At 31.7% G+C, this 24,741-nt stretch overlaps 1 protein-coding gene across 2 annotated transcripts in view; it reads right to left on the reverse strand.

The window, feature by feature from the left end:
* Nucleotides 1-787: 787 nt before the first annotated feature.
* Nucleotides 788-24,741, reverse strand: part of LOC143048140 (circularly permutated Ras protein 1-like) — a 33,313-nt gene continuing 9,359 nt past the window's right edge. For both annotated transcript variants that reach the window (XM_076221637.1, XM_076221638.1), the window contains exons 3-17: nt 22,311-22,444; nt 21,409-21,603; nt 20,478-20,665; nt 19,637-19,828; nt 18,807-19,022; nt 18,238-18,389; nt 14,903-15,100; nt 14,381-14,465; nt 13,569-13,675; nt 11,693-11,841; nt 10,637-10,831; nt 9,555-9,681; nt 8,826-8,931; nt 8,216-8,353; nt 788-4,835 (exon numbers count right to left, since the gene is read on the reverse strand). In XM_076221637.1, coding sequence (XP_076077752.1) covers nt 4,713-4,835; nt 8,216-8,353; nt 8,826-8,931; nt 9,555-9,681; nt 10,637-10,831; nt 11,693-11,841; nt 13,569-13,675; nt 14,381-14,465; nt 14,903-15,100; nt 18,238-18,389; nt 18,807-19,022; nt 19,637-19,828; nt 20,478-20,665; nt 21,409-21,603; nt 22,311-22,444 — 2,305 coding nt within the window. In that variant the 3' untranslated portion in view covers nt 788-4,712. The remainder of the gene's footprint in view (nt 4,836-8,215; nt 8,354-8,825; nt 8,932-9,554; nt 9,682-10,636; nt 10,832-11,692; nt 11,842-13,568; nt 13,676-14,380; nt 14,466-14,902; nt 15,101-18,237; nt 18,390-18,806; nt 19,023-19,636; nt 19,829-20,477; nt 20,666-21,408; nt 21,604-22,310; nt 22,445-24,741) is intronic.

Consider the following 24,741-nt stretch of genomic DNA (forward strand, 5'->3'; position numbering starts at 1 on the left):
ACTGAACTTCTTAAGTGTAACTTTTCCTTCATAATTTATTGGAATTTCTTTTGATGAATGTTTATTAAATGTCTATGCTTGGATTCAAAGTTAAACAAAGGTTGTTGAACACTTCTTTACTGACTTTTGTAGATCTGATATTAACTGCAAAACATGACCTTTCTTTCATTTTATGCGACCATATGTCCAAATGTGATTTTAATCCCATGTTAGATTATCATGTCATCATCTAAACAACAAAATTGACTGATTGACTGTTGACAGATTAGTCAATAACTTGTAATGCCAAGTGATAAATATTCAGGTCCATAACTTTGTAAAGATTTATGAATTAACCCAGGTTTTACCAGACGAACAACTCATGACCATTTCATAATATGCTAGCACACAAGGTTATAGTTGGCATAAACCTAGTGTATTGAATACATCACCTGACTTTGAGCAGCTCAGTCATTGCTCTTATCATTAATGCCAAATGCTTATTAGATAATCACCAATTACTAATTTAAAATACTGGCTTGACCCATCCAGGGATCAAACCAAAAACCTTCTTAACTAAATACGAGAACATTATTACAAACCCACAGAGGCTAATCTCTGATCCTAGCAGCTATGACTATCACTATCCATGATATATTTTTGTAAATTTAGAGAGTTCTATACTATTTTAAATCCATAGAACTTATTTATCCAAATAATCTAATAAAGGTTACCAATTTTAAACTGAAAAAACTTATTCACATTCAACACGTTATTTTTTTTAAAGAGAACATCATAAAACATAAAATAAATTTTCAACAAACTTTATTGTAACATATTCATTAATTATTACATGCATGTCAAATTAAAAACATAAAGCTGCGTTCCCTGACATACTTTGATATAATTGTGAATGTGTTGGATATTCAAAACATGTAGGGTATTTTGCTTGGTTGTCCTACATTAGTATAATGTATTCCATCTGAGGTCCTTAGAATGATTAATGTGTCTGTGGCATATTCATAAATATTGTCTGTGAAGTAGCAATTACCAACTCACTAAAAAGAAATTGCCACAAAAATATGAAGTTTTATATATTATAATGCAAAAATTCAAGACAGAAGATCAATATTTGGATGATCTATAAGACATAATGTTTCTTATGTTCATTCTAGCTGATATTTTCATTCAGATAAATCTGTAGGTTGTGTTAAATTTGGTTAATTTGTAAACACACTCAACATTATTATAAAAACTTTTAGTATGTATTAGAAAAATTAAATATGAAATTTGAATAAAAAATAAAGCAAGCAATTGAATCAGTGCCTATACAAATATAAGTTAATCAATAAATAAGTAACAAGCAAAATCCTTTAAAGAGCAAATTGTCCTTTGCACAAAATCAACACATCAAGATATTCCCTGATAAATTCAAAATAATAACATTTTGAAAAGGGATTCGATAAATATGTATGTGTTTATATTTGAGATATAACCATTTGAAAAAGTAGAATAATTGGTGTAGAAAGGATGTGTCTGGATTTTTATATTACATATATGGGATGACACTCATGTTGTAATATATGAAAAGCAAAGTAGAAATTTCAAAAAATTGAAAAGAGTTTATTTGTTTATACCTGTCCTCTACATTTGTATCTAAGTATCTACCATATATTTTGTAAATGCTCTTTTCAGATCAATTGAACTATAAATTTGATATGCTCAAATTTGAAATATTATCACTAGCAAAACAATAGAAAAATATATGAACTTCACATGCATACAAAAATTAGTATAAAACACCACATATATCACAATGTATTATGAAAATCTAAAACAGGTCAAAGGTTTTACAGTTAAGTATGTGAAAAAGGTGCATATAAAAAAATACAAAACTTAAAATAATGTTCAAACAGGTAGAGATATGATAACATAATTTTTTACATTTTTAACAAATTTATTACCAAAATTGATATAATATACCTTGATAATTTACAACAAAATGTAATATCACAGACAAAAAAACAGTGATTAGATAATACATACTGGTGAAAACAAAACTATATTGTAAATTCATCAATTATTGAAGTGAATTTTGAAGAAAAAAATTGTGATAGGATCTGAAAATTCAATATCTGATTTTTGTATTTTAGGAATAATGTTTCATCTTTAATCAAATTTTATTTTTTCATTTTAGAACTTATCAACATATTCACACACATTAGTTTCTGAAATTTACTGTATATAAACATTTAACAACTTCAAATAAAATATAACCAGGTGCTCCGCAGGGCGCAGCTTTATACGACCGCAGAGGTCGAACCCTGAACAGTTGGGGCAAGTATGGACAAAACATTCAAGTGTGATACAGCTCTGAATTTGGATTGTGATCAAATTTTTGACATTATATGTTTTTTTTTTACACAAAACAAATGTCAAGATTTTACAAATCAATTAAAGATTTCTTCAAACTTTTTAAATCTAAAATTAAATAGTTGACACAGCATAGGTTTCTGACACAGAATGAATGTGGTCTAATGAACTTAAAAGTTTTTTTTTTGCCTTTGAGCAATTCACTATGCTGTTGAATATTAATCCTCTCAAAAAAATGTTTGAAGAAATTTTCTTTTTATTTATGAAATCTGAAATGAGAAAAATTTAAACCCCCCCCCCTTTTTTTTTCACATCCCCGTTTCCCTTTTTCCAAAACTGATATCAATTCAAATTTCTAATGGAGTTTGCAACAATAACTACTCTTTTAAATACATCATAAGATATTAAAATGTAAAATAAAGTGCTTGTTATCACTGAATGGTAAAGATTGGTTGGTAGTAAAAGTGATTATACATTATTTATTGTATAAAACAATAAAAAAAACTTCATCAGCAACATTTTATATTGGCAAATTTCCAATGAAGTTATTTACATAAAGTTATTGGCAAATAAAAATAGAAAATGACATCATAGTCATGTCTGGCAAATGTCCAACATACATTATCTAAAAACATTTTAGATAAGATAAGGAAAAAAAGCTTCATCAGCAACATTTTATATTGGCAAATTTCCAATGAAGTTATTTACATAAAGTTATTGGCAAATAAAAATAGAAAATGACATCATAGTCATGTCTGGTAAATTTCCAACATATATTATCAACTACTATTCTATACAAAGAAAGATAACTCCAATTGAAAATTAATTGCTATTGCACAATTGTGCAATTAGATATTTCTTGCTATTGTGCAATACTGTGTAATTGAAAATTTCTTGCTATTGCACAATACTTGATATGGAATCCTGATTTGGACCAACTTGAAAACTGGGCCCATAATCAAAAATCAAAGTACATATTTAGATAAAGCATATCAAATAAGCCCAAGAATTTAATTTTTGTTAAAATCAAACTTAGTTTAATTTTGGACCCTTTGAATGTTAATGTAAACCAATTTGAAAACGGGACCAAAAATTAAGAATCTACATACACAGTTAGATTTGGCATATCAAAGAACCCCAATTATTCAATTTTTGATGAAATCAAATAAAGTTTAATTTTGGACCCCGATTTGGACCAACTTGAAAACTGGGCCAATAATAAAAAATCTAAGTACATTTTTAGATTCAGCATATCAAAGAACCCCAAGGATTCAATTTTTGTTAAAATCAAACTAAGTTTAATTTTGGACCCTTTGGACCTTAATGTAGACCAATTTGAAAACGGGACCAAAAATTAAGAATCTACATACACAGTTAGATTCGGCATATCAAAGAACCCCAATTATTCAATTTTTGATAAAATCAAACAAAGTTTAAATCTGGACCCTTTGGGCCCTTTATTCCTAAACTGTTGGGACCAAAACTCCCAAAATCAATACCAACCTTCCTTTTATGGTCATAAACCTTGTGTTTAAATTTCATAGATTTCTATTTACTTATACTAAAGTTATGGTGCGAAAACCAAAAAAAATGCTTATTTGGGTCCCTTTTTGGCCCCTAATTTCTAAACTGTTGGGACCTAAACTCCCAAAATCAATACCAACCTTCCTTTTGTGGTCATAAACATTGTGTTTAAATTTCATTGATTTCTATTTACTTAAACTAAAGTTATTGTGCGAAAACCAAGAATAATGCTTATTTGGGCCCTTTTTTGGCCCCTAATTCCTAAACTGTTGGAACCAAAACTCCCAAAATCAATCCCAACCTTTCTTTTGTGGTCATAAACCTTATGTCAAAATTTCATAGATTTCTATTTACTTAAACTAAAGTTATAGTGCGAAAACCAAGAAAATGCTTATTTGGGCCCTTTTTGGCCCCTTATTCCTAAAATGTTGGGACTAAAACTCCCAAAATCAATCCCAACCTTCCTTTTGTGGTCATAAACCTTGTGTTAAAATTTCATAGATTTCTATTCACTTTTACTAAAGTTAGAGTGCGAAAACTAAAAGTATTCGGACGACGACGACGCCAACGTGATAGCAATATACGACGAAAAATTTTTCAAATTTTGCGGTCGTATAAAAAGATATTAAACCAAACCTAAACATTTTCAATAATTTAGTAATGCATTATTATAACAGTTTAACAATTATGCAATATTATTATAGTTCAACATTTTAATTCAATCAATTTCAACAGGGGAAACAAATATTTCCAGTGTTCTTATGCATCAAAACATGCAGTTACAATGTACAATATATTCCATTGTGTCTTTCCATTGATTATAAGTTTGATGTTTTTTATATCTCCTCATCACTATCAGAGTCCTCCTTCTTTTTACTGGGTTTAAACTGTGGTTTCATTACTTTTTGCTGGTATAATTCAACTGAGAATGAATCTGACATATCCCTAGATCTCATAGCCTATAAAATATTAACCAATCATTTATGCTTTTATAATATATTGCACAAAAAAATAAATGTTATTCAAGGTATCGGAATTCAGTGTCAGACATATCTGAAAAAGGCTTACAAAGTCTTTAGTATCTCATTGCAAACTAGATATGAAGTTATTCTGTTCCAAAGTGAGAGGAACAGGAAAACAGTCAGACAAAAACAATAAGTTCATTGCTTATGAGCATATTAAAAAATTCAATGTAAACAAGATAATTGGATTCTAAAAAGTTCTCCAATCATTACTGTTCAGATACTGACTAAATCTAAAGTCAATCTGTAAAGCCGTACCTAGAAAAATGTGACAAAAGTATTTGATGGAACATTGGTCTTCCGGACAATGTGATGGCAATACATCCCACACAACTAGTATTGAGGTTAAAACTGGGGGGTGAAATGCTACAAAATGTAGTTTTATCCATGTATCTGTTAACTTGTGTGACCTTAGCCAAAAACCTCCTCAGTGACTGCCTTAAGTTTTATCAAAATGGTTTTGTAGTTTAAAGAAATTAGATGTTGGTCTTGGGTAGTGTTGTTACATTTTATTATGTTATAAAATTATCTATCTAAATAAAGTGGCTTGGTATTTGTTCTTATTTTTCTTAGCTTAGATATCTTTTTGAATAGTACCAGAACTCATCATACTATGGATTTACTTGTTTTCATGAATTTTGGATTTTTTTTTGTTTTTTGGTTGAACTCTCAAATTCATTGATCTATTATACGTGGGTCTCATTTGGGTCTAAGCGTGACGTGGGATTGCTGATTTTTTTGTAAGCGTGACACATGAAAGTCAAATTATTTTGCCGTGAAAATGGGAAATAAAGTCTAGCGGGACACAGGAAATTACCAAAAAATGAGAATTGCTTACGTACATAGTGTAAGCGGGATACGGGAATCTTACAAAACAGTAAGCGGTATTCCGAATCAGAATCCCCCAATAAGACCCCCTTATACCTACTGAATCTATAACCTGGTGCTCCGCAGGGCGCAGCTTTATACGACCGCAGAGGTCGAACCCTGAACAGTTGGGGCAAGTATGGACAAAACATTCAAGCGTGATACAGCTCTGAATTTGGATTGTGATCAAATTTTTGACATTATATGGGTTTTTTACACAAAACAAATGTCAAGATTTTACAAATCAATTAAAGATTTCTTCTTCAAACTTATTTAAATCTAAAATTAAATAGTTGACACAGCATAGGTTTCTGACACAGAATGAATGTGGTCTAATGAACTTAAAATTTTTTTTTTTTGCCTTTGAGCAATTCACTATGCTGTTGAATATTAATCCTCTCAAAAAAATGTTTGAAGAAATTTTCTTTTTATTTATGAAATCTGAAATGAGAAAAATTTACCACCCCCCATTTTTTTTTCACATCCCCCTTTCCCTTTTTCCAAAAAAAAATATTTGCTATTGCACAATACTGTGCAATTGAAAATATTTGCTATTGCACAATACTGTGCAATTGATTGATTGATTGTTGATTGCTTAACGTCCAGTGGCAAATATTTCATGCATATTCAGGACGAGAACAAGTTCACAATAAATACAATATGTAGGTTGATACAATAGAGGCCATCTGGGATGATGGTCGGGGAAATTTGGACTGTCACTGGAAAATGAGGGTATATTGGATAGGGACAGAAATTTGGCCTTGCAACAGGCCACCTACGGACCCCTCAAAGAGTTGTTGCAAGGGTTCTTAACATGCAAAGAGCGTGGCACTCTCCTTACACGAGGCATCGGATTTAACGTCCCCCTTCTGACCGGACGTGACTGTAAACTTGATACATCCCACACAGCCAAACGGACGCCCCACTTCGGCAAGCGTTTTACTGTCGGTCGGGAGAAGACCAAGTGACCATATTTCTAAACCCCAGTCACCCTTGGGGGAGTTGAATTTGCAATTGAAGATTTCTTGCTATTGCACAATACTGTGCAATTGAAAATTTCTTGCTATTGCACAATACTGTGCAATTGAAGATTTCTTCTATTGCTGAATACAGTGCAATTGAAAATTTCTTGCTATTGCACAATACTTAATATAATAATTTTGGATCCTGATTTGAACCAACTTGAAAAGTGGGTCCATAATCAAAAATCTAAGTACATGTTTAGATTCAGCATATCAAAAAAGCCCAAGAATTCATTTTTTGTTAAAATCAAACTTAGTTTAATTTTGGACCCTTTGGACTTTAATGTAGACCAATTTGAAAACGGGACCAAAAATTAAGAATTTACATACACAGTTAGATTTGGCATATCAAAGAACCCCAATTATTCAATTTTTGATGAAATCAAACAAAGTTTAATTTTGGACCCCGATTTGGACCAATTTGAAAACTGGACCAATAATCAAAAATCTAAGTACATTTTTATATTCAGCATATCAAAGAACCCCAAGGATTCAATTTTTGTTAAAATGAAACTAAGTTTAATTTTGGACCCTTTGGACCTTAATGTAGACCAATTTGAAAACGGGACCAAAACTTAAGAATCTACATACACAGTTAGATTCAGTATATCAAAAAACCCCAATTATTCCATTTTTGATGAAATCAAACAAAGTTCAATTTTGGACCCTTTGGGCCCCTTATTCCTAAACTAAAACTCCCAAAATCAAACCCAACCTTCCTTTTATGGTCATAAACCTTGTGTTTAAATTTCATAGATTTCTATTTACTTATATACTAAAGTTATGGTGCGAAAACCAATAATAATGCTTATTTGGGCCCCTTTTTGGCCCCTAATTCCTAAACTGTTGGGACCTCAACTCCCAAAATCAATCCCAACCTTCCTTTTGTGGTCATAAACCTTGTGTTTAAATTTCATTGATTTCTATGTACTTATACTAAAGTTATTGTGCGAAAACCAAGAATAATGCTTATTTGGGCCATTTTTTGGCCCCTAATTCCTAAACTGTTAGAACCAAATATCCCAAAATCAATCCCAACCTTCCTTTTGTGGTCATAAACCTTGTGTTAAAATTTCATAGATTTCTATTCACTTAAACTAAAGTTATAGTGCGAAAACCAAGAAAATGCTTATTTGGGCCCTTTTTGGCCCCTAATTCCTAAAATATTGAAACCAAAACTCCCAAAATCAATCCCAACCTTCCTTTTGTGGTCATAAACCTTGTGTTAAAATTTCATAGATTTCTATTCACTTTTACTAAAGTTAGAGTGCGAAAACTGAAAGTATTCGGACGACGCCGACGACGCCAACATCATACCAATATACGACAAAAAAATTTTCAATTTTTGCGGTCGTATAAAAATCAGTACTCATCAATTATTACAAATATATGATATACATTTATCTAGAAAATTATGAAAAGATTTACCTTCTTTTTCTTGGCTTTGAAGAATCCTTTAGATTTAAGAGACGCAGGAGGAGCTGACATACTGGAGCTTGGTACTGGGTTCTCATCATCTGATCCTTCTGAGTCACTTCTAGTCCGACCAAATAATGCCACCTCTTTCTACAAGTTAATTACAGATATTCATCAATTGATTATTTGTTCCATTTTCAAACATATCTTACTTTAAATAAGTTGCAAATTTTGTATAAGGATTAAAACTGGCCATGTAAGATGCAAATTTTTAACATCAATTTTTTTTTCATCATCAGTTATTTTTTTTTCATTTTCTATCAATTATGAGACTGGAAAAATGACTCATTGATTTTAAGAAATATTTAAAATCTTAACTACAGTAAGAATATCATTAGCCTTCTTAAATTTTTTTAACAAAACACTTAAAATTACTTCATGCGATCAATTTTGTTGCTATAAAATTTGTTAATTTTAGAAAATTTCTGAGATGAATTATTTTAGTATTTAGAATTAATATGAGAAGTGACAAACTAAAAACTATTAAATTTTGTCACAAATGGTAGACCATCTACCTTTCAGTTAAAAGAATATGAATGACATAATTCAGGAGTAACCTTACCTTCTGTGCTACATTGACTTTGTTCTCCAGTTTAGACACAGTTGAGAAGATATTGTTATACATTTCTCCTGCTTCTGATCTTGTTTCAGATCCTTTAGGACATGATCTAAAAATTTACAATAGATAGTTAATTTTCCAGCGCAGCTTGATACAACAGCAGAGGTCCAATCCTAACCAGTTGGGGCAAAAATAGACACAACATTCCCACTGGTTACAGGTCTGAATTTGGATTGTAATTAAAAATATTTAACACATAATAAGTTTCTGACACAGAACAACTGTAGTCCAAGAACTAAGAATTTGATAATTGGATATAAGATTAGAATTTATTTTCAATTTTTTGCTTTTTGTGCAATATGCTATGCTTTTGCAAATTGCCCCCCCCCCCCCTTCTTCCCCACCAAAACAAATCAAACTAGAAAAATGCCCATTTTGGTCCTTTTTTTGTGCCTAATTCCTAAACAGTTGGGACCATAACCAATTCCAACCTTCCTTTTGTGGTTATAAACCTTGTGTTTAAATTTCATTGCTTTCTTTTTTAATTTACTAAAGTTATTGTTCAGAAACCAAATGGCCTCTGACGACGACGATGACGACTATATGATACCAATATACGGTCTTTACTGAAGTTCAAAGATATTTTATTACACACCAAGCATAACTGTCTACATCAATATATATTCTTAGCTTCCAAAACTAAATAAAAATTGACATAAAGAGAACATTTACTTTTTATGTCTCCACAAGAGTCTTTGGTTCATCATAGCCTTTGACCTTGTATCTGTGTATCTTCCTTCTAATGCTAATGAGGCTGTTGATTTTTGAACATGAGCTCCGATTACTTGAACATTTGTTCCTTTCAAATATAAAACAGAAACTTTTTAAAAACAGAATAATTGATTGTGATTAGCAAAATTTCAAATGAATATACATCTATTTACCCAGAACACCTTTTCATAAAAATAAGTACTAGAATATATGAAAGCTTCCAACATAAAGATGTCATGGGTTATGTGTTCTAACAATTATTTCAATGATAATAGCACTATTGTTAGGTGTTTTGAAAGAAAACTAATTTTTTTTTTGGAAAAAAACAAGTGAAAATTTTGAAAAAAAATAATAGTTGAAAACATTATAAAGGGAGATAATCTAAGTTATTCTTAAAATTCAATTAAAAATTATCTCCCATTGATATCAAAATAATTCAGTAAAAAATATTAAAGATATTAAAAACAAGAATGTGTCCCTAGTACATGGATGCTCCAAACACACTATAATTTTCTATGACCAGTGGACCATGAAAATCTAATTTGGCAAAATTAGAAAGATCATATCATATGGAACATGTGTACCAAGTTTCAAGTTGATTGGACTTGAACTTCATCAAAAACTACCTCGACCAAAAACTTTAACCTGAAGGGGGACAGATGGACAGAGGAACGAAACACATGGACGAACGAACTACCGAACAGACACACAGACCAGAAAACATAATGCTCAAAAATTGGGCATAAAAATAAGCATGCATGGCATCAGTTAGAAAAAAAAAATCAAACAATTGATCTGACATAGAATAATGTTCATTATCAAAAATATTTCATATTTTTTTAAATAAAGTTCCTTATGAAAAGTTTTTATCTTACTATCAATACATTCATCATTTTAATAAATATAAAATGTCAGTGATAATATGTGCATTTTTATATGTACAGACAAATGATGTCCAGCTGGCTTGACCACATGCTTGATATTTTCTTGGGAATATTTGAAGATGTGACTATAAGGTAGACTTGTAACTCATTGAATCTTACTTCCTTCAGCTTGTTTCCTATCTCTTGTTATAGGTTTAGTTTGTGTTAATACTCTCAGAGCTGTAGCTCCTTCTGTGTCTGTGTATTTTATCTGTAGCTGGAAGGGTAATTCATCAGGTACTTCAACCTTGAACTTTGACTCTTGATCTTTAGGAGCACTAGCACCTTCAGTGGATGGCACATTATCTTTAGATTCTGTGAATGTCAAAATAAAAACAACAATGAAGAAAGTTATTGAATATAGTTTAGAATATAGAGTTTCTAATTTTACTATAAAAGCATTTTATCAGAATGTTGGACACATTATCATAGAAGCAATCCTCAAATGGGTAGGACTTTGTTGACATTGGTTTTGCTATTGGTCAATTAGAAAACTTAAGCTACAGAAGTTTGGTGTCTTATATTTCTTTCATAGTACGGAAAAAAATAAAATCCATCAAATTTTCCACTATGATTCAAATATGACAGAAGAAAACAATTCCTAAGTAGCTAAAGACAGAACTGGCTAAAAATTTCTTTTTAGTTATAAGTAAAGAGTAAAATTTGAAAACAACACTTTATATAATTGCATGCGTCCAAAGCACTTTTCTTGATTTACCATCATTAGAAATGACAAAAATAAAATATTTGAAAGCCATAAGAACCAAAACAGCTGATGAGCTATATATGACCATAAAAGATCATAAAAATAATTGCCAAATCCATGTAAGGTCAACTTAGCCTGAGTCAAATGAAACCTTTATTTTTTGTTAATTCTACTATTAATAAGTCTTTTATAAACAGAAAATTTTCAAAAGTTTTGTCAGTACCAAAGTACTGAATACTGAGTTTATGATACGATCAGGGACTAAAGGTCTATCAGCAGCACTATAAAACTGTATATTAATCTGTAAAACCATTAAAATAGGTTAGTTTATGCCATGACATTTGGTATGAATTTGATAATGTTGAAAAATAAACCAGACTATTTTTTCAACATCAGGAAATGTTTTTCAAGCATACTGATCAAGTTAAAGATAATTCCTATAATATATTGATATACTTATATTGTAATACCTTCTTTCTTGCTGTCAGTTTCCATAGGTGAAGAGTCTTTTGTCTGACCAGTTCTGATACCATACTCAAATGTGATTTCTGTATCTGCCGTAACATTTCCTATCTGTCTGACCACTTTACTTTCTTCTTTATCATCCTGTTGCACAAACCTATGTTCATATAAAATTCCTAGTTTTTTAGTTTATTCAAATAGGGAGATGTACAAGTCCAAAAATGAAAATGGTCCAAAAACGATTTCACTGGCTACTTGAAGCTTTAAGGCAAAACAATAATACTATAATATTGGGCCCATCTCTAATACAGCGTATATTTCTGAAACTATATGAGCTTTGTATAATCTATAGATGTAGTGCAGTTAAAAAGTGATGTCAAGAGAAACCAGATGCTCCACAGGGCACAGCTTTATACGACTGCAGAAGTTGAACCCTGAGCGGTTGGGGTAAGTATGGACACAACTTTCAAGCTGGATTCAGCTCCAAATTTGGATTGTGATTAAATAGTTGACACAGCATAGGTTTCTGACACAGAATGAATGTGGTCTAATAAACTTAAAATTTGTTTTTCTTTCAGCAATTCACTATGCTGTTGAATATTAATCCTCTCAAAAAAATGTTTGAAGAAATTTTCTTTTTATTTATGAAATCTGAAATGAGAAAAACAATAATTTAAGTTGATTCAACTACTATTCTGGACAAAGAAAGATAACTCCAATTGAAAATTTCTTGCTATTGCACATTTTTGTGCAATTAAATATTTCTTGCTATTGCGCAATACTGTGCAATTGAAAATACTTGTAATTGCACAATACTGTGCAATTGAAGATTTCTTGCTTTTGCGCAATACTGTGCAATTGAAAATTTCTTGCTATTGCACAATACTGTGCAATTGAAGATTTCTTGCTATTGCTGAATACTGTGCAATTGAAAATTTCTTGCTATTGCACAATACTTATATATAATAATTTTGGATCATGATTTGGACCAACTTGAAAACTGGGTCCATAATCAAAAATCTAAGTACATTTTTAGATTCAGCATATCAAAAAAGTCCAAGAATTCAATTTTTGTTAAAATCAAACTTAGTTTAGTTTTGGACCCTTTGGACTTTAATGTAGACCAATTTGAAAACAGGACCAAAAATTAAGAATCTACATACACAGTTAGATTTGGCATATCAAAGAATCCCAATTATTCAATTTTTGATGAAATCAAACAAAGTTTAATTTTGGACCCTTTGGGCCCCTTATTCCTAAACTGTTGGGACCAAAACTCCCAAAATCAATCCAAACCTTTCTTTAATGGTCATTGACCTTGTGTTTAAATTTCATAGATTTCTATTTACTTATACTAAAGTTATGGTGCGAAAACCAAGAATAATGCTTATTTGGGCCCTTTTTTGGCCCCTAATTCCTAAACTGTTGGAACCAAAACTCCCAAAATCAATCCCAACCTTCTTTTTGTGTTCATAAACCTTGTGTTTAAATTTCATAGATTTCTATTTACTTAAACTAAAGTTATAGTGCGAAAAACCAAAAGTATTCGGACGACGACGCTGACGACGCTGACGCCCATGTGATACCAATATACGACCAAAAATTTTCAATTTTTGCGGTCGTATAAAAAGTCAATCCTTGATGAAACATAAAATAACATGTTCCATGTGAAAATATGTCCGTTTGGGTCTTGATTTCAACAGTCCTGTTTAAAGTATCAACAGTTAAAACTTTTGTACTGAACTGTAATCACAGTCATCTATAATCCATTCATTCATCAATGTTATTTTAGAAACTTTGTAAAATATGCAGCAATTTCATTCCTGATAAATCACACAGTAGTTGAGAGTAAAAACAAGGAAATAATTAGCATAGCAGACTTACAGTTGCTTATGAAGCAAAAAAGTAGCTACAACATTAGTTGCTATGATACGATCAGCCAAGATGGTAGAAAATTCCTGTGTCAACTTGAGTGGATCAACAATGTTAACCTACAGTAAAGAAAATAAAAAATGCATAGCCATCGGTAATTTTTTGAAGATCGTATGCATCTCAAATTTTTTTTTAAGAATGTAAAATCAACTCAAATTTCATTTCTTATGATTTGACATATTAAAGTTTTCTTGTCAACATTCTTGAATTTTAATATTTGATCTATGATGTTATGTTCCTTTTTTTCTTCATAAAATAGACCAAAGAATTGTTTCCTTCAGAGTAGCCATGGTAACCATGTAGATGATCTTTTAAAACTCTCAGAGATGAGATTTTCTGTCTGTGGTATAAAAGGTTTGTTCAAGTCAGATTACAAGCAAAATTTACCACCAGGGTGTCTGAGATTTTCTGTACTTTCTATTTGTACTCTTTGATATGTTCACAATGGATTTACTAAACATGAAAAATTGGAAGAACAAGACATGGGCCCTTTACAGCTTGCTTTTTCAAGTCAAGGCTTGGTGTTGAAGGCCGTACTTTGACCTGTAATGGTTTACTTTTACAAATTGTGATGGAGAGTTGTCTCATTGGCACTCATACCACATCTTCTTATATCTATGTGTTCTAGTTCTATCATAGTTTTGGTAGATATCAAAGTATCTGTGTAAGTCATATATGTCAACATTTACAGACGACAGGATGATAAAACGCAATATATTGACTTATACTAAAAATATGACAGATACTGAAAACCTATAACCTACCTGTCCACCAGTGGTATCAGCAAGTTTTCCCAGATGTACTAACTTACAATCTGTTCCTTTAATACTGATTACTGAGATTGTCACACTGAAACATAGACAATAAAAGTCAAACTAAAGATAATGCTAGTAAAGCCCCATAAAAATATCCTACCTATTCCAATAAGATTATTTAACATAGAATGTTTAATGAAAAAAAAAATAATAATATAAAGACAATTTCTTTGATATAGTTTTCAAACTATCTTGAAAGCATTGAGTAGTAGACTTCGTAGAAGGAATTTCAATCTTTTTTTTGGAGAAGGGGCATCGGGGAAATCTTTTTGAGTAATGTAATAACTTAATTAATAATATAAATACATGTGTATCAAGAAAGTATCTCAGAAATATATTTTTATATCACTTTCTGCTGCTCCCCATTTAAAAACACAGATTTTCAATAAATCTTCAATTTTGTTTTGGAAAATTTAGTTTGTTTCAATGGGTACCATAAAAATAGTAAATGTCAAAGCAAAGATGTCATACCCTTTTGATGCTGCGTCCAATCCAACTTCTTCATAAAACTCTCCTTCATGTAATTCATTATCGTTGTCCAATCTTCCCATGCCAACATTCGCCATACCATCTGTACAAATAATCACCTTTGACCCTGGATGTTGTGCTGCCATGGTAACAGCAATCAAAAGAGTAGGCCCTAATGCAGTTGCTCCACCTTCCTCCAAACTTAATACAAAATAAAATAACAAAATAACAATTTTGCTTTATTTACTTTTATCTCAAGTCCTCAGTTCTTAGACCGTCTCTAATTTCAAGCAATAATTTGATAATTTTTGGCGATCATTATTTATCTAAATTATTTAATATACTTTTCAAGAAAATAATTAGGCTCAGTCGTATATTGCTATTGTGAATTACTGATCTAAATAATTTTGTATGGTAAAATAAAAGTTTTTTAAACACAATAAATGTGTTTTTATATTCTCTATCCACTTTGCCAGGAAATGCTAAGAATTATAACTTAGAAACAAATTTTTGTTGATTGTTTTGCTTTTTAATTTTAATTTCGTCCTAAATCAATGCTATTGAATGTAACTAAAGGCCCTCAAGAACCTGTATCACTCACCTGACTCTACCTGGGTTTTTGAAATCACATAAAAAAAAGATAAAATTTGGCTACAAAGTAACAAAACTTGGCCAGCACCTCATTAGGAAAGGAACATTTATGCTATGTTTGGTTCCATTCAATTCACTTGGCCAGCACCTCATTAGGAAAGGAACATTTATGCTATGTTTGGTTTCATTCAATTCAGTGGTTCTCTAAAAGATGAAATTTGTATGTATTTTCCATGGTGGCCATCTTGGATGATGGATCAGCTACAAAGTAGCAACACTTGGTCAGCATCTCATCAGGAACATTCATATGTTTGATATCATTCCATTCAGTGGTTCTCTAAAAGAAGACATTTGTATTCATTTCCCTTAGAGTCCTATGGGTGCAATCAACAGTTTTTTTCTATGACGTCACATTTTGAGGGACCATGTATAAGTGACCCTTAGTAGTGGACTGATTAATAAAGATACTTGTATAAAACTAGATATCACTGGAATCAGAATGTTCTCTAGTTTATAATGAAATTAAAATAATGTGTACTTTTTTATAATATTAAAAATATTCCATCCAATGAACATGGGGAAAAAAAGGTCTAATTTGAACATAAACCAGATGCTCCGCAGGGCGCAGCTTTATACGACCGCAGAGGTTGAACCCTGAACGGTTGGGGCAAGTATGGACACAACATTCAAGCTGGATTCAGCTCTAAATTTGGATTGTGATTAAATAGTTGACACAGCATAGGTTTCTGACACAGAATGAATGTGGTCTAATGAACTTAAAATACTTTTTTTTCCTTTGAGCAATTCACTATGCTGTTGAATATTAATCCTCCCAAAAAAATGTTTGAAGAAATTTTCTTTTTATTTATGAAATCTGAAATGAGAAAAATTTAACCCCTCCCCCCCCCCCTTTTTTTTTTTACATCCCCCTTTCCCTTTTTCCAAAACTGATCTCAATTCAAATTTCTAATGGAATTTGCAACAATAACTACTCATTTAAATACATCATAAAATATTAAAATGTAACAAAAGGTGCTTGTTATCACTGAATGGTAAAGATTGTTATTGTTAAAACGGGACCAAAAATTAAGAATCTACATATACAGTTAGATTCGGCATATCAAAGAACCCCAATTATTCAATTTTTGATGAAATCAAACTAAGTTCAATTTTGGACCCTTTGGGCCCTTATTCCTAAACTGTTGGGACCAAAACTCCCAAAATCGAACCCAACCTTCCTTTAGTGGTCATAAACCTTGTGTCTAAATTTCATAGATTTCTATTTACTTAAACTAAAGTTATGGTGCGAAAACCAAGAATAATGCTTACGGTACTTGGGCCCCTTTTTGGCCCCTAATTCCTAAACTGTTCAGACCTCAACTCCCAAAATCAATACCAACCTTCCTTTTGTGGTCATAAACCTTGTGTTTACATTTCATTGATTTCTATTTACTTAAACTAAAGTTATTGTGCGAAAACCAAGAATAATGCTTATTTGGGCCCTTTTTTGGCCCCTTATTCCTAAACTGTTAGAACCAAAACTCCTTAAATCAATCCCAACCTTCCTTTTGTGGTCATAAACCTTGTGTCAAAATTTCATAGATTTCTATTTACTTAAACTTAAGTAATTGTGCGAAAAAAAAGAAAATGCTTATTTGGGCCCTTTTTGGCCCCTAATTCCTAAAATGTTGGGATCAAAACTCCCAAAATCAATCCCAACCTTCCTTTTGTGGTCATAAACCTTGTGTTAAAATTTCATAGATTTCTATTCACTTTTACTAAAGTTAGAGTGCGAAAACTAAAAGTATTCGGACGACGACGACGATGACGCCAACGTGATAGCAATATACGACGAAAAATAAAAATTTTTGCGGTCGTATAAAAACTTGAAACCAGGTCATGTGCACACCCATGAAGACATGATCCATGCACATTTTACATAATCAAAACTGTATGAAATTTGTAGGTTTTTACCTGGCCTTTCAAAAAAATCTTGTTTCAGGGTACTATCTCCTGCTCCGAAAAGAGCTACAGTGGCTGCAAATAAGTTTTCAATTTTCACTGCCAAAAAAACAGGATGTTTACAGTGTTGTCTCCCCTCAAAATATGTAAAGTTAATATAATTTTTTAAATTATTTCAATCGTTCAACCTGTTTTAATTGAAAGCTTATTAACTAATTTTTACAATCAAATACAAAAAACATGATACTTTTTCACCAATTGAGTAAATAAACAGGGGTTTCCCTCCATGGTTATTTTTAGTACGGGAATAACCCCTAGTTTTTTATACGAAACTGTTTATAGCACCCTTAGTTAAACAAAGTCCCCCGCTGGTGGCCATCTTGGAAGTCGGATTGGTGACAAAGTAACAACACTTGGTCAGCATCTCATTAGGAACATTCATGCTATGTTTGGTTTCATTCCATTCAGTGGTTCTCTAAAAGAAGTCATTTGTATACATTTCCCTTAGGGTCCTATGTAAAACTAAATCCCCTGCTGGCGGCCATCTTGGATGATGGATCGGCTACAAAGTAACAACACTTGGTCAGCACCTCATAAGGAACATTCATGCCATGTTTGGTTTCATTCCATTCAGTGGTTCTCTAGAAGAAGTTCAAAATGTAAAAACTTAACGCTGACGACGGATGACGGACACCAAGTGATGAGAAAAGGTCACTTGGCCCTTTGGACTAAAAAGTGAATGTGACCTTTAATGTTACCAATAATTAATGACAGTTCAAACTTACCTAAAGACCTGACCACCAAGTTGTTGTCTGGTATCCTTGATTGACACTGGCATCTTTAAATCTTTACCTATATCCTTTAGCTCGTCTTTATTAGTTAATTTACTTCCTGCTATAGTTACTGGGGTATCCTTTCCATCACCAATTACAGTAACCTATACATAGATAAGATCTACATCATTTGTCAATAAATGACATAATTATAGAAATAGAAATTCGATATTCAACTATGAAATCTTTATCACTTATTATTATATGTTATGCAAATTTCTTATAAAATCCATTCATTTCATTGGACATGCAACATTTGTTAATTAAACAGAACCAGTCAATCACAAACAAATGAAAGACCATTGACCAAGATATTATCCATTCATATTTAAAAAAAAAATGTTGTTTAGAGTTACGTATAGAACACCTGATCAGTTGATTATATTATTTATGAATGTTGTGTTGAATAAACCCCAGATAAGTATTTATCACAATTTAGTAAATTACTTTAATGAAGTATCTCTGTATGATACAGCAATGAGTGTCTTGAAGTTGTAAGTTTGACAAATGTTGAAACAAACCTCGTTATTAAAAGCTATCAGAGCCACTCTCCTGTTAGGATGTTCCTTCAACATTTCCTCTAACTGATGATCAACAGCAGCTTGTGCAGCCTGAAGACGTGACACAAAGGTGACATCTCGTCGCTGATTAGGGAGGTATTGGTCTCTTTGGTCTTCTCTTGTTCTCTGTATGCGTGACAAGGCGTGAGATCCTCTGAAGTTAATTCTACCTGGCACCTGTTATAAAATTTATAATATGGACAGATTAATCTGTTATCTGGCCATCACCAATGAGGAATAACTTTCATCAGACAATAAAATGTTGTTGATATTAACAGAAATATACAAGATTACCTGTAATTATTTAATAGTTAGTTCAGCAAAACATCTCGACTTTTATCAGGTATAAAAGAATAATTTGTAATGGTATGTTTGCATATAAAATAAATGGGGAATATGTTCACTGGACACAGACGATGCTCAATTGCATATAAAGTTATAAAGAGACATAACTCAAGTTTGGTAAAAGTGATGGCATGCTACCCAAATTAATACTTGATCTGAGCATTGTGTATAAGTTTCATATCATTTGGTTAAGACAAACTTAAGACAATGGAAACGAATAAATTAAGCAATTTTTCCATTTGTAAAGGGGCATAACTCTAGAACAGTAAAAGTGAGGCCACCCCAAATTCAAACTTGATCAGTAGTAATAAGCATTGTGTATAAGTTTCATAACATTTGGTTGAGGTAAACTAAAGTCAGAGACCAGACAAGGGTAAAACTTAATGTCCATTTGCAATGGCTAGAATAATATGTTAGATATTAGTTTTAATCAATTGTGGACTCACCTCAGTAGTAACACACATACTGCCAGATGTATCAATACAGAAGATAACAAGAGACTCATCAGTTCCAGAAGGCCCAGCTGTTGTTGTGGATAAAGCAGGTTCTAACATAAAGGTGACGTCCCTTTCTTTAGGAATTTCTTCTTCCATTATGTCAATCTCATTTACTTTGTTACAAAACTCACATGACCAAACCTTAAATAGTAAAGAACATGTCAATTCACTTTAAATTAATACAGCTTCGTTTGTAAATAAAAACTTGTAGATAAATCAATTTTAACTCAAATGCATTTTAAATATAAACTAATCAAAGATTTAGGCATTAAAATAACCACCTGAAGTAATGTCAAATGAAGAACATTGATGGGTTTTCAATAAACTAAAACATGAATTGATGAAATTTATTTTCGTTGACAGTAAAGAACTGCATTCTACTTCAACTCTGACTTTAGTGCAGCATTGATGACAAATTTACCTTTATATTCATTAAACATTGTGTATATATGTGCCTGTCCAAAGTCAGGAGCCTGTTATTCAGTGGTTGTCGTTTGTTTATGTGTTACATATTTGTTTTTTGGTTCATTTTTTGTACATAAATTAGGCCGTTAGTCTTCTCCTTTGAATTGTTTTACATTGTCATTTCGAGGACTTTTATAGCTGACTATGAAATTTGCTCATTGTTGAAGGCTGTAAGGTGACCTATACTTGTAAATTTCTGTGTCATTTGTTCTCTTGTGACAGAGTTGTCTCATTGGCAACCATACCAAATCTTCTATTTTATAGCATATGTCTCATTTCATCATTATACAAGGGGCAAATAAAAGTTACTTTTTAATCATCTCACCTGCTGTTCATTGTCTTTTGTAATTTTACTAACATGTGACAATATAGCTTTACAATCTTGGCAGTAGGAAGGGTCTCCTGTAAACATGTGGCCAGGGGCTATCAGCTTAGAGAAATTGATAGAGACCACATTAGTATCAGCTCTTCTCTCTCTCCTTCCTGATTGGTTTTGAGGTAGTTGGGCACTGTCTACAAAAAGAAGTACAGAATTGATTGTTTATCAATGGCAACTCTCTGGTATTGTATACTAGAATATGATTCAAGACACATATCTCTTTCTTGTTGATATTTTTTTCTGGTTGAATTCTCTCTACCAACTATAGCAAAATAAAAAAATATCATGCAAGGGCAGTAACTCATATAATATTAGAACTGACAATTACGACCTTGTTTACAAATTTAATGATTGATTCTTGGTCATCCTTTTCCTGTCCATACAGAATGTATAGCTTCATAGACATTTTTGCAACTGCTAATTTTTTTTCTCAAGATACAAGACAATACTTGCATTTTACCCCTTTGTTTTATTTTTAGCCATGACTACTGTATTAGTTGGACAGCAAGTTCATTAGATAAGTTTTTGAACTACATCTTCTAAGGTATTATTGTGTCCAAATTCGCTTGCAAATGCCAAAATGTTTAAGAGTAGAAGATTTTTGTAAAAGTAAAGTGATATCAGTGGGGGATATATGCTAAGTGGTGAAAATAGCTCAAACTGACCCATTGCCACAGGTTCACCTGATCAAGGAATCATAATCACAGATGGACAAATTGGAAAAGCTGTGTGCATCATTTCAAATTAAATTGTATGGTGGTTAACAAAGTCTACAAATAAATATATTCCTTAAAAAAATCTTGATTATTGTAAAATCTTTTCACTACTAGTTTTTCCAATTAAATCAATGGTATGCTGTATCTAAACTATTACTTACACACTTCATGTGATTTGACATTTCTCCAGTGACCTTTCTTCTTCTTCTGAAAATGGGGTAATCTGGCTGGCTCCGATGGCTGTATTATATCAGTAGTGGTGTTCCTCCTCGGAAAAGATGGAATTGGAGGGGGTGGTGGTCTTACGCCTAAGATTCCGGGCGTAAGTGGGGCTGGAGGAGGAGCTTCTGGTTTATCTGTAATTCAATGGTTCTATCGTTAAAGTTGATTCATAATAATTATCATTGCTGTGAATTCATTTATTTTCCTGGGAACCAAGGATTAATTTGAATTTTCATGGATATTTTGAATGGTTTTGTTAGTATAGTCTGCATACAAGCCATTAGAAAATTGGTAAATTTACTTTACATTTTAATTTGTGGTTCATCTGATCAAGAAATTAAAATCAAAGATGGACAGATTGGAAAAGCATTGACTATCATTTTTAATAATATTCTCAAGAATAGTGGTGAAAAAAAAATCAAATTTGATATATCACTATTGGGCTAAGTCAAGAAAGATGATCAGTTTTTTGTTGAGAAATAAACTGCTTTAATTTAATATATATACCTTATACCACATCTTCTTTTTTATATGTATATATATCTTTTTCTACTTAGTTCATAAACAGCAACATGCTAAATTTTCATTTACATAGGTACTTTATGAAAGTGTATACGTATCTAAAATCAAGAAGCTGTTTGACCTCTCTTTAAATTTTGCAGTAGATAATTAAAATGACATTATTAATTTCTGCAAGTCATAAAACATATAGTTAGTTGCATGATATGCCTTTAACTCGGAAATCTAAACAATTGTAAAATCTGCAGTGACCAAATACAGATCTGGCATTGCTGAATTAAAATCATAAGAGTACATTAAAATTGTCCTTAATATATCATACCAGTCTCCATGATAGCATCTGTAAAATTTGACCCACTTGCTCCATCTGCGACATTGGGATCTGCTCCTCTTTTATTTAGTGTTGATTTCTCGGCTATTGTTTCTAGAGCCTCTTCGTCATCTGACTCTTCATCACTACAGTGAAAATTCTCATAAATTTGACAACTTAAATAAACATTTATCAATTCCTGAATATGTATCATTATACATTTTAATAAAATGCTTCACTTAGCACAGCCTGATACGACTGCAGAGGTTGAACCCTAAACAGTTTGGGCAAATTTGGACACAATATTCAAGCTTGATACTGTCTGAATTTGGATTGTGATCAAACTTTTTACATAATAAAGGTTTCTGACACAAAACAAATGTCAAGGTCTTACAAATCTATTGGGCAATACTGTACAATTACAGATTTTTTCTTTAAACTTTCCAAAAATTGAAATTCGAAAAATTTTGAAAAAAAAAATTAAAGTCTTTAAAAAAATTTGAACCTCCAAACATTTAGACCCCTCCCTTTTGGAGCAATTACCCCAATACTCTATCCCAGCCATTCCTTTGTAGTATGGAACCTTGTAGTACAATTTCAGAGAGATCCATACACTTAAACACAAGTAATTGTCCAGAAACTACAAAAATGCTTGTTTTAGGCCCATTTTGGCCCCTTAATTCCTTAACTGTTGACATCATAGACCCCAAAATGAATCCAGATCTTTTACTTGCGGTATTAAACATTGTGGTACAATTTCAGAGCAAGTGAAATACTTATATTATACACAAGTTATTATCCTAAAAGTATAAAAATGCTTGTTTTGGGGCGCTTTTGGGCCCCTAATTCCTAAACCAGTAAGACCATTATCCCTTAAATCAATCCCAACCTTCCTTTTGTGGTATTGAACTATCTTATTAAATTTCAAAGAGATCCATTCATGGAGAAACTAAAGCTATTGTCCAGAAAGCAAATGTGTCTTTGGACGACGCTGATGACGTTGATGACGACGACATCATACCATTATATGATTCCAAATTTTTGTTGCGGTAGAATGAAAATATGCAAACTTATTTTTAATGGGTATAATGTACCCCAAAAAAGTTTTTCCCTAAAACAAGTAGAAGTGTGAGATATCTGGCTATTACCATTAAGGGTTTTCTAAATATTGAAGGCTGTTGCTCCATATTATGATACATGTACCTCCCCTTAAAGTACTTTGCTAACAGGAAGCTGAAGAGCAAAGGATAAGAATATGTATCATGCAGTATAATAACAAATTCCAGGAACCTTTTTTTTAATACTTCTCTAGAAAAATATGACCAAACTTTCATACATGAATATATAAATATTCAATGAACAGGAAGTTGATGAACAATGAATCTTAACCAGATGCTCCGCAGGGCGCAGCTTTATACGACCGCAGAGGTTGAACCCTGAACGGTTGGGGCAAGTATGGACACAACATTCAAGCTGGATACAGCTCTAAATTTGGATTGTGATTAAATAGTTGACACAGCATAGGTTTCTGACACAGAATGAATGTGGTCTAATGAACTTAAAATTTTTTTTTTGCCTTTGAGCAATTCACTATGCTGTTGAATATTAATCCTCTCAAAAAAATGTTTGAAGAAATTTTCTTTTTATTTATGAAATCTGAAATGAGAAAAATTTAAACCCCCCTCCCCCATTTTTTTTCACATCCCCCTTTCCCTTTTTCCAAAACTGATCTCAATTCAAATTTCTAATGGAGTTTGCAACAATAACTACTCATTTAAATACATCATAAAATATTAAAATGTAACAAAAGGTGCTTGTTATCAATGAATGGTTAGGATTGTTTTAATTTATCAGTTGGTAGTAAAAGTGAATATACATTGTATATTGTATAAAACAATGATTTAAGTTGACTCAACTACTATTCTGGACAAAGAAAGATAACTCCAATCAATTGAAAATTTCTTGCTATTGCACAATATTGTGCAATTAGATATTTCTGGCTATTGTGCAATACTGTGCAATTGAAAATATTTGCTATTGCACAATACTGTGCAATTGAAGATTTCTTGCTATTGCACAATACTGAGCAATTGAAAATTTCTTGCTATTGCACAATACTGTGCAATTGAAGATTTCTTGCTATTGCTGAATACTGTGCAATTGAAAATTTCTTGCTATTGCACAATACTTAATATAATAATTTTGGATCCTGATTTGAACCAACTTGAAAACTGGGCCCATAATCAAAAATCTAAGTACATGTTTAGATTCAGCATATCAAAAAAGCCCAAAAATTCAATTTTTGTTAAAATCAAATTTAGTTTAATTTTGGACCATTTGGACTTTAATGTAGACCAATTTGAAAAAGGGACCAAAAATTAAGAATCTACATACACAGTTAGATTTGGCATATCAAAGAACCCCAATTATTCAATTTTTGATG

The sequence above is a fragment of the Mytilus galloprovincialis genome, chromosome 10 (assembly GCF_965363235.1).
Source record: "Mytilus galloprovincialis chromosome 10, xbMytGall1.hap1.1, whole genome shotgun sequence".
Lineage (NCBI taxonomy): Eukaryota > Metazoa > Mollusca > Bivalvia > Mytilida > Mytilidae > Mytilus > Mytilus galloprovincialis.